At 39.5% G+C, this 15,342-nt stretch overlaps 1 protein-coding gene across 7 annotated transcripts in view; it reads left to right on the top strand.

Moving 5' to 3' along the window:
• Rhot1 (ras homolog family member T1) overlaps positions 1-15,342 on the top strand; it is a 74,684-nt gene that overhangs the window by 13,615 nt on the left and 45,727 nt on the right. For all 7 annotated transcript variants that reach the window (XM_057774616.1, XM_057774619.1, XM_057774622.1 and 4 more), the window contains exons 2-6: positions 4,494-4,552; positions 7,238-7,319; positions 9,809-9,852; positions 10,234-10,287; positions 11,526-11,578. In XM_057774616.1, the coding sequence (XP_057630599.1) occupies positions 4,494-4,552; positions 7,238-7,319; positions 9,809-9,852; positions 10,234-10,287; positions 11,526-11,578 (292 nt within the window). The remainder of the gene's footprint in view (positions 1-4,493; positions 4,553-7,237; positions 7,320-9,808; positions 9,853-10,233; positions 10,288-11,525; positions 11,579-15,342) is intronic.

Consider the following 15,342-nt stretch of genomic DNA (forward strand, 5'->3'; position numbering starts at 1 on the left):
AATAAAGGCCAAGCCTTTTTTGACACCAGATAATCAAAAAGTCTGTAGAGGGTCTAGAGAGAGATTGATGTGGGACGCCCTTTTGTATGTTGTGAATATGTTTTTTTTTTTAAACTATTGGTAAATGAAGAAGCTGCTTTGGCCTATGGCAGGGCAGAAATCCAAACAGATACAGGAAGAAAGAAGGTAGAATCAGGGAGACGTCAGCAGCTGCCAAAGAAGCAAGATTTGACGTAACATTCTATGAGCCTCGTGGTAAAGTATAGAATAATAGAAGTGGGTTAATTTAAGTTGTAAGACTTCACTAATAGTAAGACTGAGCTAATAGATCAAACAATTTATAACTAATATTAAGTCTCAGAGTGATTATTTGGGAACTGATGTGCAGGAGAGAAACCTCCAGTTATAAGAGATGACTCAGTAGTTAGGAGTGCTTGCTGTTCTTCCAGAGGACCCAGAGATATTTCCTACCACCCATACAGGGCAGTTCACAATCATAACTCCAGCTTCAGCACTATCTTCTGGACTCTGTGGATAGCCACACGCATGTGTGTATATTTGTGTATGTATAAGTATTATATATGTATACACACACACACATACACATGAACACAGAAAATAATAAAAGAATAAAATAGTCTATAAAAACTACGAAAAAACAAACAAAAAAAAAAACAAAACAAAACTAGAACTAGAAGCCACCTGTTAAGCCATATAATTTGTCTCTCAACTTGCATAAATTCTCCATGCTGTTTGGACCAGTGCACTCTACTATGTGTTCTGGCCATTCATCATTTTCTAGGATCTGTCTTGTGCTTTCAGTTCACTCTTTCTTTTAGTCATTTAAGAAGGGACCGAGGTTGTTCCCAACTCTTAAAAATTACCATCTTTCATATTTGGACTTGTTTTTGAAATTGTATTTTGCCACTGTTGCAGAGACTACCATAACAGGTAGATGTCTGTTTTTCTCCAGGAGCTTGGACAGACTTGGTTTGACTGTGATAATTATATGATCAGAAAAGTTACTGCAATAGAGAAGTCATATAAAGAATAAAGATTGAGATTTTAATTTTATTTTATTATAAAGGTCACTGGGACAGAAAATTTTTGGTTTTTTGCCTTGTTCCCAACTCTTAAAATGTAGAACAAAAAAAGGAAGGAATGTACATGTATATCTTCTGTTGGTAAGGATGTAAATTGATGTATTCGCTTGTGAACATAATTAACAGTGTCAATTAAATATAAAACAGACCATGTGCTAACTTGAATTCCATTTCAAGGAATTTATGTGTAAAATATGAGTTACATTATTATTTGTAGACGGAAGTTTCTGTCTTGCCCAGTTCTGCAGCTGTTTAGTCCCAAGGAAACACACAGAGGCTTATATATTAATTTTAAACTGTTTGGCCTATTAGCTCAGGCTTATTATTATTTTTTTGTTTTTGTTTTTTGAGACAGGGTTTCTCTGTGATTTTGGAGCCTGTCCTGGAACTAGCTCTTGTAGACCAGGCTGGTCTCGAACTCACAGAGATCTGCCTAGCTCAGACTTACTATTAACTAGCTTTTACAACTTAAATTAACGCATAATTCTTATTTATGTTTAGCCACGTGGCTTGGTACTTTTTATTAGTGAGGCATTCTTATCTTGCTTTCTCTATGTTTGGCTGGTGACTACGTCTCTACCTTTTCTCAGAATTCTCCTAGTGTGATTGCCCCACCTTTGCTTTCTGCCTGACATTTTATTAAACTAATATGAGTGACAAATCTTTACAGTGCACAAGAGCATTATCCCACAGCATTTCCCCTTTTTTTCTTTTCAAAACAAAACCCTTAAATCTAATATCCTTTGTTTCACTTTTTCCTGCTCATTATCCATAACAACTTGTAACCGGCGCTCTGAACAAAGGCAAACATTCATAATCCATTTTTTGGGAATGTGGGCATAGTTTTTTAGGCTACTTCCTGCTGATTTGGTGCACTGGTAATCTTATGGTGAACCAAAGAAAATTTAGGATTATGGTCATGTTCAAACTGGAGTAGTCTGTGAGGCTGGATCATCTCAGGTAGCAGTCTGTTGCTCCATCTTCAGCAGTTAAACAACTCAAAATCAATACAATAACATATAGTATCCAAATTCTTTGTGTATTTTAGATCTGTATGTGGCATTTTTTTCTTACTCTATTTCTTTTATTTTTACTTTTTACTTTTTGGTTTTTTGAGACAGGGTTTCTCTGTGTATCTTTGGTTGTCCTGGATCTTACTCTATAGACCAGGTTGGCCTTGAACTCTCAAAGGTACTCCTGCCTCCTCCTCCTCCTAAGTTCTGGGTTTTAAGGCACGTGCCACCATGCTCCACAACTTTTATTTCCTTTTTCTTTTTCTTTCTTTTTTTTTTTTTTTAGGACTTTCTCTATTTTTCTTTTCTCTCCCAAGCCTATCCATATTTTTAAACACACTGTTAACTATTTAGTTTTTTTTTTTTTTTTTTTTGGAGGGGGGCGTGTTCAACACAAAGACCAGAAAAGCAAAGCAGCCAGCCCATTGGCTCTTAGGTCTACCTTTTACTTGGTGATTCTTTCTGGATAGCTATCTTTTCTTCTTTGGGCATCTAGATGTCCTAGGTCTCTTGACTTACCAAAGATGGGTATTTTCTGTTTTCCTGCAAAGACAAAAACCAAACCAAACCCTGCCCCAACCCTTATGGGCTTCCTTTACCACCTGTATGATTGTCATCTCTGTGGGTGAGCTGTTATTTCTCTTTCTCAAGAGGTTTCTCCTTTTAAAATTTAATCTTTTTTTAATATTTATTTATTTATTATGTATACAATATTCTGTCTGTATTTCTGCAGGCCAGAAGAGGGCACCAGACATCATTACAGATGGTTGTGAGCCACCATGTGGTTGCCGGGAATTGAACTCAGGACCTTTGGAAGAGCAGGCAATGCTCTTAACCACTGAGCCATTTCTCTAGCCCTAAAATTTAATCTTGATTAATTTTGATGGTATCTGTAGCTTTTCTTCTCCTGTGGAAACAAGAGAGAAACCCCTTCCCCAACGTAGCACATCTGGTTTCCATTCTGAGGTCACCAGCTGATTTAATTCAAAAGTTTTTTCATTGTCCAGTGTCTTTCTGTAGCTCTCTGAGGACGTCCGTATCTTTAAGTATCCTGAAAAGATCATCTTTTGGGTTAATTGTCAAGTCCAGGGAGAGGCAGCTGTATCATTTTTTGTCCAGTCTGTGTAATGGAAAGTGCAGGGCTTGTCTCAACTCCTGGTTAGAGTAATTTGTTAGCCTGGATCATCTCAGCTATCCACCTCGAAATTTTTCCGAGCAGTTTGTTGTCCAGTGGCGATCTTCAAGTGGTGCTATCAGCTGTATGACAATATATGAACCAGGTGTAATCTTTGTTGTAGGCCCCCATCTTCTTCCTGGAGACTTCAGATATTATTGTAGGGAAATTTTTGTTCACTGTGGAAAATTGAAACATTATTCAGATCAAAACGGAAAGTTTGAATTTTGATAGTCATATATCCAAAGAAAGGTAGCACAGCTAGGTCAGTTATTTGGTAGAGCATGAGACTCTTAATCTTAGGGTCATAGGTTCATGCCCCAAACACTGTGTGCCAATTGTAATGCGATTAATAAAAACCCAGAGACAGATACTGGGGTTCCACCTGAAAGTCAAGAAAGCAAAACAACCAGCCACTGGCTCTTACCTCTACCTCAGTCCAAAAAGGCAATCCTGCCTCCAGGAATCCTCAGAATGAGACTGACTGAGAGCTATCGTCTTCTGTCTTATATTCCTCTCTAGGCCCCACACTGGATGCCATTTGTAGATGGAAGTTTCTGTCTCACCCAGTCTCGTAGCCATTCAGTCTCAAAGAAACACACAGAGGCTGATATTAATTATAAATGTTTGGCCTGTTAGCTCAGGCTTGTTACTAACTAGCTCTTACAACTTAAATTGTCTGTGGTTAACCATGTGGCTTGGAATCTTTTATCAGTGATGCATTCTCAGCTTGCTTCCTCTGCCTTTCCTCTTCCCAGAATTCTCCTAGTCTGATCGCCTTGCCTGGCTAATGGCCAATTAGCGTTTTATTAAACTAATATGAGTGACAAACTTTATAGTGTACAAAAGCATTATTCCACAGCATTTATAATAGTGAAAATTTAGGAATTTTTGGGAACATTAAACTGTTTATATTAACGATCAGTTCTTATGCAATTCTCAGTAGGTAATGCAGGAAGGTTTTTGTTAGTATGTTTTGTTCTTTCCTCAGACCTGATGTCCTATTTCCTAAGCCTCCCCAAGTAGTTGGTAGAATTACAGGCAAGTGCTGATACACCTGAGTTGCAGGAGATTTTGTGATGCTGTGAAATGGGCTTATTCTTTCTCCAAAGAGCTAATAAACTCCCTATGTGGTTACTGGATTTTGCTTCCTGCGAGACCAAAATAGCTTATTAAAGTAATGAACTTTTCTTCTTTTAACAGCTAGAGTTGGGAAGACATCACTGATTATGTCTCTGGTCAGTGAAGAATTTCCAGAAGAGGTAAACATTTTATGTTCCTATTTAGTGGTTTTTTTTTTTTTTTGTTTGTTTGTTTTTTGAGACAGGGTTTCTCTGTGGTTTTGTGTTTTTTTTTTTTTAATTACGAAAAATAAGTTAAAGTGATATGTCAATACTACCTTCATGTGTTTCTTCCACAGTCAGGACTTGGGTTTCTCTGTGTGTAGCTCTGGCTGTCCTGGAACTCTCTCTGTATACCAAGCTGGTTTTGAATTCAAAGAGATCCGCTGCCTCTGCCTCCTGGGTGCTGGGATTAAAGGTGTGTACCACCACTGCCCAACTTCAGGACTTTTTTTTGTTTTGTTTTGTTTTTTTTGGATTTTTGAGACAGGGTTTCTCCGTAGCTTTTGGTTCCTGTCCTGGAACTAGCTCTTGTAGACCAGGCTGGCCTCGAACTCACAGAGATCCGCCTGTCTCCTCCCGAGTGCTGGGATTAAAGGCGTGTGCCACCACCGCCCAGCAGGACTTTTTTTTTAAAAATGTACATTAGTGTGAAGGTGTCTGATCCCTTGGAACAGGAGGTACAGACAGTTGTGAACTGCCATGTGGGTACTAGGAATTGAATCTGGGTCCTCTGGGAGAGCAGCCAGTGCTCCTAACCACTGAGCCTTCTCTCCAGCTCCCAAAAGTCAGGACTTTTAAAAATCTCTTATTAGTTTATAGAGGACATCACCTTAAGAAAGAGCCTAAGTTCTCATTTTGTGCCTTTGCCTTTGTCATTAAAATTTTGTATTTTACACATTGTTGTGTGTGTGTGTGTGTGTTTGCCACAGCACAGCAGCTATCAGGACACCTAGTGTGAGTCAGTTCTCTACTTCTTCCACTGGAGCTTCAGTATCAGCTTCACACTGTCAGTCCTGTTGGCAAGGCCTTGAGCTAACTCGCCAGCAGTGGTCGTGTCATTTGTCATCTCTTTGTCTTAGTTGTTTCATTTTTAAAATGGTAGCAAAAATAATCACCTGTGTGACCTGTTCTTAGAAGTAAAATGTTTTCCAGAACCCCAATCGTGAAAGAGATGCTGAGTGTTGTATGAATTAAAACTAGATTTACCATCTGGGTACCATTTATCTTCTGCCTGGTGCTGTCAGTTTGTGAGATATTTTTGTCTGAACTACTAGAATCCTGACAGAACTAATATTATATACCTGCTTCATATTACAAGTTAGAAATGAATTCATCTATGTTGCCTATAGATCCAAAGAACTGTGTTTGTCAGTAAATTAATAATAGTGAGGTGCTACCAGGAACAAGGTGGTATTATTAATAATATATATGTATGTGTAACATATCTATTATTGGTATTTTGAGACAGAGTAGTTCAGGCTAGCCTCAAACTTACCATGTAGCTAAGGATGGCCTTGAACTCCTGATCTTCTGTCTCCACTTCCTGGTGCTATGACTGCATGTATGCACTACCATACTGGGCTACACTTATTTACATTTTGGGAATCCCAGTGTGAGGAGATGCTGTAAAGTTATGGTATTGTTAGAGAAAACAGCATCAGTGCCACAGCATAACAAAATTTTGGATTTTCCCATGCGTGATGGCACATACCTTTTGTCCTAGCACTTGGGAGGTGGATCTTTGTGAGTTCGAGGCCAGCATGGACTACAGAGCGAGTTCCAGGAAAGGCTCCAATGCTATACAGAGAAATCCTATCTCAAAAAAAAAAAAAAAAAAAAAACTCTAATATTCGAATACAAAATTAAGAATTGTTTTAAGTTTGTAAAAAACTTGAGATGTCCTTATTATAGCCTCTGACTGTGTCTTAGGGCTGGACTTTTGCTAGGCAAGCACTCTACCATTGTGCTATATCTCTGCTGGAAACTTACTTTTTTCTTGGTTTTTAAATTTTTTTTTGTTAATTTTTATTACATTTTTATTTGTTATCTGTTGTGGGAACTCCTTCAGCCTATAGCCTTTAAGATACCTGCCCACTTTGGGCATGGTTTCATGTACTATAAGTGCAGACAAAAAGCGTGCGTGTGCATCCCTCTTTGCTGGATTTGGTTCCAGTTCCCAGTGCACTGTGAATTTATCCCCAAATAAATAAACCTTTGTTATACTCTATTCTGGGCTTTTATGGAACTCTTTGGCACCTACTACAGTTATCTGTCTATGTGCATACGTACCACAGTGCACATTTGGAGGCAAAGGACAACTTGTGGGAGTAAGTTCTCTCTTTCTACCATGAGGTTTTGGGGCATCAAAGGTCTGATTACCTGGGTGGTTGGACTTAGCAGCAAGCATCTTTACCTACTGAGCCATCTTGCTGGTCCTTAAATGTTTTTATGGGGCTGGAGAAATGGCTCAGCAGTTAAGTGTGCTGACTGCTCTTCCAGTGGATCTGGTTCAGCTCCCAGCAACCACATGGTGACTCACAGCTCTCTGTAACTGCATTTCTGGTGGACCTGATACCCTCACACAGACATACATGCAGACAAAACACCAATGTAAATAAAAAAAAAAATTTTTAAAAAATGTGGTTATTTTGTAGTTTTATATGATAAAGCACCCCAATGAAAGCATTTTAGAACATAGTGCATACCTAACATAATAGCTTTCAAAGAAGGGCCTGATATAGATAAATCTACATGCTCTGTTAGTAAGTTTGATGGATAATTTCTCCACATTTATCCTTTTTTTGTGTTTGTTTTTAAATAAAGGTTCCTCCTCGGGCAGAAGAAATCACCATTCCAGCTGATGTCACTCCTGAGAGAGTTCCAACACACATTGTCGATTACTCAGGTAATCTCTTGTGGCTCTGGAGTTAATTTTTAATAGCCCTGAAAATAGAACCTACCTGAGCTTTTAAAAATGTTCAGAAGTTGAGTGTTTACGATCACATACCACTAAGACCCAGCAATACCTTTTTTGGGTATATACCCAAAGGATGCTCAATCATACCTCATAATAGCCAGAACCTGGAAACAACCTCGATGCCCCTCAACTGAAGAATGGACAAAGAAAATTTGGTACATTTACACAATGGAGTACTACTCAGTGGTAAAAAATAATGGCATCTTGAAATTTGCAGACAAATGGATGGCTCTAGAGAAAACTATATTGACCGAGGTAACCCAGACCAGAAAGACAAATATAATATGTACTCACTCATATGTGGCTTTTAGACATAAAGCAAGGAAAAACCAGTGTACAGTTAACAACCTCAGAGAACCTAGACAACAAAGAGGACCTTAAGAGAGACATACATAGATCTACATAGGAAGGAGAAAAAGACAAGATCTCCTTAGTAAATTGGGAGATTGGAGGTCCTGGAAAAGGGTAGAAAGGGAGAGGAGTGGACAAAAATGTATAGCTCAATAAAAACAAAAACAAAATCATATACTACTCTTTTTTTTTTTTTTTTTTTTTTTTTTTGAGACACAGTTCCTCTGTGTAGCCCTGGCTGTCCTAGAATTTATTCTGTAGACCAGGTTGGCCTCAACTCAGAGATCTGCCTGCCTCTGTCTCCTGAGTGCTGTGATTAAAGGTGTGTGCCACCACCACTTGACTTGGTCATATACTACTCTTGCTGAGGACCTGAATCCAATCCCTTGCACACACATCGGGTGGCTTACAACCTCCTGTAACTCCAGCCTCAGGGTTATCCAGTGCCCCTGGCCACTGCAGACACATGCGGTATGTACACTTGTACACTTGTAGTCACACAAATGTAAATATGCATATACATATGCATGTATACCTTACACCCATACATATTCAACCTGTATGCTGTAACTCATTTACAAAGTATTTTCCTAGCCCTGATTTTGATTGAAAGGATTTGTTGAATTCTATATATAACAAAAGGTTTAGAAATTTAAGAACACATAAAGAATTCAACAAGATGGCTACTTTGGGAGCTGAGGAGATTGCTCAGTAAGTGAAGACCTTGCTGAACAAGCATAAGGACCTGAGTTCGGGTATCTGATAGCTGGGCACTTTGGCAGTAATGCCCGCACTGGGAAGAGGCAGAACCAGGAACATCTCAGAGCTCACTGGCTAGCCAGTTGAGCCAGTTTGTGAGCTGCGGGTTCAGTAAACATACCAGTCTGGAAAAATAGAATGAGAATGATATAGGAAGATACCTGACATCAGTGTCTAGTTTCCATACACATGTACATGCACAGACATGTACACATGTTCACACCACAGACACACAGAGTTCATCTTACTGTTTCTGATAATTGTCAAACTATACGTGTTACTGAGTTTATTTACTTACTTAGTATGTTTGTGGATATCAGTGAGCTGCAGTATGTGTGGAGGTCAGAGGATACCTTGTTGGATTTGAGTCTCTTCTTTCACCATGTTGGGTTCCAGGGATCGAGCTCAGGCCTGGCAGCAAGAACTCTTATCCATTGAGTCATCTTACCAGCCAAGAAAGAAAAGCTCTTCTTTCTTCATTCTCAGGCTGTAGTTTTGCCTCTGGGCCTTTGTTGTTATTGCTCCTATCCACTATGCTGATAGTGTCTAGTCTTGGGCTCTATGTCCAGATTCTTGTCTGAGCTTCTGGCTCTGAAGTACTCAGTCTTCTTTCTTGAGTTGCTGATCTTTTTTGCCTGGCCCTTATTTTTTTTCTTTTTTTTTTTTTTTTCATTTTCAAGATAGAGTGTCTCTGTGTAACAGCCCTGACTGTCCTAGAAATCACTCTGTAGACCAGGCTGGCCTCAAACTCAAAGATACTCCTGCCTCTGCCTCCCGAGTACTGGGATTAAAGGTGTGAGCCACCACCACCCGGCCTCCTGATCCTGTTTCAACTCTAAACCAGATACTGGCCTAGATCTTTGATACAGTGCTTCTGCCCTTCAGTGCTAGAATCCTCTCCAATACTCCTTCCTTACCACCTTCCTTATCTTGGTTCAGCTTTTTCTTCTGGATTATTCTTATTTTGGTAACTTAACTTGTTCTATACTATATTATTTTGAATATTTATTAATTTTTATGAGTATGCCTCTGTGCCTGTAAGTATGTAATGTATCACATTCATACCTAGTGACTATGGAGGCCAGAAGAGGTTGTTGGATCCCTTGACTCTGGAGTTAGAGAGAGTTACGAGCTGCTATGTAGGTGCTGGGAACCAAATCAAGGTCCTCTCAAAGAGCAACAAGTGCTCTTAACTGTAGAACCATCTATGTCAATTTCTTTAGGTGCATATTACATAGGTTTTTTTGGCTTGATTATTAGTTACGAAAGTTTTTGAAATACAAAATTCTGACTTTTATCATTTATAGAAGCAGAACAGAGTGATGAACAACTTCATCAAGAAATATCACAGGTATGTGTAAAAAGCCATTTTGTGTGTGTGTACACATGTACATGAACAGTGATAATCCTATGAGTCTGTCGTCTTAGGGGCAGTTGTGGATTGAGACAGTTTCTTGTAACTCAGACTGTCCTTGAATTCCCAGTGTAGTTAAGGCTTGTATTGATCCCCCTGCCTCCACTTCTTGAGTGCTGTATAGGCATGTGCAACCATGCTCAAGTTTAACAGGAATTTCTCTACTCTTTGTTGTTCTTGAGGGATACTTTCTTATAAACAGGCTTTTCTTCTTCAAAAAATTTCTTCCTTTGACTCAGATCGTAGGTGGTTGATGATTAAATCCTATTGTGTATATTTTATTTCAACATGCCATTAATTTATTAATTTTTCTTCTAGGCTAATGTCATCTGCATAGTTTATGCTGTTAACAATAAACATTCTATTGATAAGGTATATTTAAATTTTCTTTATATTTAAATTAAATGTGATATGGTTTATTTATTTATTTTGAGGTGAGGTCCTTTTGTTTTTGTTTTTCAAGGCAGGGTTTCTTTGTGTAGCCCTGGTTGTCTCCTAGAGCCAGCTCTGAAGATCAGGCTAACCTGGATATCACAGAGATCCATGTACCTCTGCCTCCAGAGCGCTGGGATCAAAGGCGTGCTCTGCCACTGCTCCAGATTTGTTTTTGATTTTAAGATAGGGTCTTACTCTGTAGCCTGGGCTGGCTTAGAAATGATGATCTTCCTGCTTTAGCCTGGGATTCCAAATATGTGCCACCCTGCCTAGTTTTAGTGGGACATTAAGGACTCTTAACAAAGTAGAGGAGATATGACTCAGAATAAAATGACTCAGAGGCTACTCTTCGTCTGTAACTCCATTTGAGTTCTAGGGGCTCTGACACCCTCTTCTGGCCTCTGGGCACCAGGCATGCACTTGCAGACAGAACATTCATAATCATGTAATAATTTTTACTAAAGTATGCTTTTTCTTTTTTGTTCTGCCACCTTTTTGCAGGAGGGGGTTTCTTTCTTTCTTTTTTTTTAAAGATTTTATTTATTATGTATACAGTATTCTGCCTGCAGGCCTGAAGAGGGCACCAGATCTCATTAGAGATGGTTGTGAGCCACCATATAGTTGCTGGGAATTGAACTCAAGACCTCTGGGAGAGCAGCCAGTGCTCTTAACTGGTGAGCCACCTCCCCAGCCCCATGAGACAGGGTTTCTATGTAGCTTTGGAACCTTTCTTGGAACTCGTTCTGTAGACCAGATCTTACAGAGATCTGCCTGTCTCTGCCTCCTGAGTGCTGGGATTAAAAGCATCTGCTACCACCACCCGGCCAGCCACATTTTTGTTTTTATTTTTTATTTTTTAGTTTTTTGAGACAGGGTTTCTCTGTGGCTTTGGAGCCTGTCCTGGAACTAGTTCTTGTAGACCAGGCTGGTCTCAAACTCACAAAGATCTGTCTGTCTCTCGAGTGCTGGGATTAAAGGCATGCGCCACCACTGCCTGGGTTTTTTTTTTTTTAAAGACTGAATCTCAGTATGCCGCCCTGTCTTGCCTAGAACTCCAGGTTGGCCTTGAACTCAGGATCTCCCTGCCTCTGCCTCTTGAGTGATGGGATTAAAGGTGTGCAGCTTTTCAAAGAAGATCTGCATCATGGCGTAACTACTACTTACTTTCATTTTAGGTTACAAGCCGATGGATTCCTCTCATAAATGAAAGAACAGACAAAGACAGCAGGTATTTTTTTTCTTTCAAACTTTTTTTTTGGAAAATTTCAAACTTAGAGAAAAGATGTAAGAAGCAGTAACAAACATATCTGTTAAGTCTTTACCTAGATCTACTGATTATTAACATGTTCCCAATTTGGTTTTTCTTTCAAATATTTATTTATTTGTGTTGTGTGTATTTGTGTATGTGTGTGTGCACACGTAGGTGTCAAAGTACGATATTACTGGATTTAGGGCTGAAGTGGTTAAGAGCACTTGTTGTTTCAAAGGACCTGGATTGAATTCCCGGTGCCCACAGAGACTCACCATCTCCTCAGGCGCTAGGCAAAAGTTTGGTACACAGGTATACATGCAGGCAAAACACTCACATAAACTAATAAATAAATCTAGGTGGGCGGTGGTGATGCACGCCTTTAATCCCAGCACTGAGGAGGCAGAGGCCGGTGGATGTCTTGAGTTTGAGGCCAGCCTGGTCTACAAATTGAGTTCCAGATATTGCCAAACTCTTTTTATGAGGCTACAATTACCCTGATACCCAAACCACACAAAAACATTACTAAGAAAAGAATTACAGCCCCATCTCACTCATGAACATTAATACTAATAAAATACTGGCAAATCAGCCGAGTGGTTGTGGCTCATGCCTTTAATCCCAGCACTTGGGAGGCAGAGGCGTGGATCTTTGTGAGTTTGAGGTCAGCCTGGTCTACAAGAGCTAGTTCCAGGTCAGGCTCCAAAGCTCCAGAGAAACCCTGTCTCAAAAAAAGCCAAAACAAAACAAAACAAAGAAATACTGGCAAATCGAATCCAAGAACACATCAGAACCATCATCCACCATGATCAAGTTGGCTTCATCCCAGAGATTCACGGATGGTTCAACATATGAAAATTTGTCCAGCGTAATCCACCATATAAACAAACTGAAAAATAAAAACCACATGATCATCTCATTAGATGCTGAAAAAGCTTTCGACAAAATACAACATCCCCTCATGATAAAGGTCTTGGAGAGAGCAGGGAGGGATACAAGGAACATGCCTAAACAAAATAAAGGCAATATACAGCAAGTCAACAGCCAACATCAAACTAAATGGAGAGAAACTCCCAGCGATCCCACTGAAATCAGGAACAAGACAAGGTTGTCCACTCTCTCCATATCTATTCAATGTAGTTCTTGAGGTCCTAGTTAGAGCAATAAGACAACAAAAGGAGATCAAGGGAATATGAATTGGAAAAGAAGAAGTCAAACTCTCACTATTTCCTGATGATATGATAGTTTATATAAGTAACCTCAAAAATTCTACCAAGGAACTTAACATAAACACTTTCAGTAATGTAGCAGGATACAAGATTAACTCAAAAAAATCAGTAGCCCTCCTGTACACAGATGATAAATGGGCTGAGAAAGAAATCAGAGAAACATCACCCTTCACAACAGCCACAAACAGCATAAAATATCTCGGAGTAACTAACCAAACAAGTTAGACTTGTATGACAAGAACTTTAAATCTTTGAAGAAAGAAATTGAAGAAGACATCAGAAAGTTGAAAAATCTCTCATGCTCTTGGGTAGCCAGAATTAACATAGTAAAAATGACAATCTTACCAAAAGCAATCTAGATTCAATGCAATGCCCATCAAAATCCCAGTAAAATTCTTCACAGACCTTGAAAGAACAGTACTCAACTTCATATGGAAAAGCAAAAAACCCAGGATAGCCAAAACAATCTGGATATTAATCCACACACTTTTGAACACCTGATTTTTGACAAAGAAGGAAAAAAATGTCAAATGGAGAAAAGAAAGCATATTTAATAAATGGTGCTGGCATAGTCGCATATCAACATGTAGAAGAAAAAATAGATCCATGTCTATCACCATGCACAAAACTCCAGTCCAAACGAATCAAAGACTTCAACATAAAGCTAGCTACACTGAACCTCATAGAAAAGAAAGTGGGAAGTACACTTGAATGCATTGGCAAAGGAGACCAGTCTTTAAATATAACCCCAGTAGCACAGACACTGAGAGAAACAGTTAATAAATGGGACCTCCTGAAACAGAAGCTTCTGTAAAAGGACACGGTCAACAAGACAAAATGACAGCCTACAGAATTGGAAAAGATCTTCACCAACCCCACATCAGACAGAGGTCTGATCTCCAAAATATACAAAGAACTCAAGAAATTGGTCATCAAAAGAACAAATAATCCAATAAAAAAAAAATGGAGTACAGACCTAAACAGAGAACTCTCAACAGAGGAATCTAAAATGGCTGAAAGACACTTAAGGAAATGAGATTCCATTTTACACCAGTAAGAATGGCCAAGATCAAAAACACTGATGACAACTTACGCTAGAGAGGTTGTGGGGTAAAGGGAACACTCCTGCATTGCCGGTGGGAGTGCAAGCTGGTACAGCCCCTTTGGATATCAGTTTGGTGATTTCTCAGAAAATTAGGAAACAACCTTCCTCAAGACCCAGCAATACCACTTTTGGGTATATATCCAAAGGATGCTCAATTGTGCCACAATGACATGCGCTCAGCTATGTTCATAGCAGCTTTGTTTGTCATAGCCACAACCTGGAAACAAACTAAAAGCCCCTCGATTGAAGAATGGATAAGGAAAATGTGGTACGTTTACACAATGGAGTATTACACAGCAGAAAAAATAACGACATCTTGAATTTTGCAGTCAAATGGATGGAGCTAGAAAACATCATTTTGAGTGAGGTGACCCAGAAAGACAATTATCACATATACTCATAAGTGGTTTTTAAACATAAAGCAAAGAAACCCAGCCTACAAATCACAATCCCAGAGAACCTAGACAACAATGAGGACTCTAAGAGAGACATACATGGATCTAATGTACATGGGAAGTAGAAAAGGACAAGATCTCCTGAGTAAATTGGGAACATGGGGACCTTGGGAGAAGGTTGAAAGGGAGGGGAGAGGCAGGGAGGGGAGCAGAGAAAAATTTTTGTAGATCTCAATAAGAATCAAATATATATATACCCTGTTTTTAAAAAAAGTTATCTCGTTAAAAAAAAAAATGAGTTCCAGGACAGCCAGAACTACATAGAGAATCCCTTTCTTGGGCAGGAGGTGGGGGTGGGGGGTAGGAGGAGCAAACCAAAATGGATTTTGTTCTTCCCTTTTATTGTTGGTTCCAGAATGGAATTGAGGGTTGGCAGCAAGTGCCCTTACCTGCTGAGCCATGTCCCTGGCCCTCTACACTGGTTTTGTCAGTTCTTCTCTGTTTACCTACCTTAGTAAGCCACCACATACGTGTGCGGGGGACAGGAGTGATTAGAAACGGATTCGAGAGCAAAGCAGAAAACAGCTCTGACACTGTGAAGATTCGCGGTTACTGACAGGTTAAATATTTTAGTAACCGTCTGTTTCTGTTCATAGACTGCAGCTTGAGTCTGTTTAGGAGTCTTTCTTTGCCAGCGTTATGTGCCTTCTTTTGAGTTGTTTCTTTAATGAGGTGTGGAATTGCTCATAGTGTACACTGGGCAGAGCATAGGACTTGGAAAATGTTGAGCAACCTTTGAGATCTGGTTTGGCCACTAAAAACTGTAAGCCTCTGACTTCATTTGACGCTCTAGTTTCCTAATCTGTAATGGGGATCAAGGTTAATATCTGTCCTGGATGTGTGTGGGTGTATCAAGAATCAAATTAGCCAGTGGATCTCTGTGAGTTTGAGGCTAGCCTGGTCTATAAGAGCTAATTCCAGGACAGGCTCCAAAGCAACAGAGAAACCCTGTCT

The sequence above is a fragment of the Chionomys nivalis genome, chromosome 7, assembly GCF_950005125.1.
Source record: "Chionomys nivalis chromosome 7, mChiNiv1.1, whole genome shotgun sequence".
Classification (NCBI taxonomy): Eukaryota; Metazoa; Chordata; class Mammalia; order Rodentia; family Cricetidae; genus Chionomys; species Chionomys nivalis.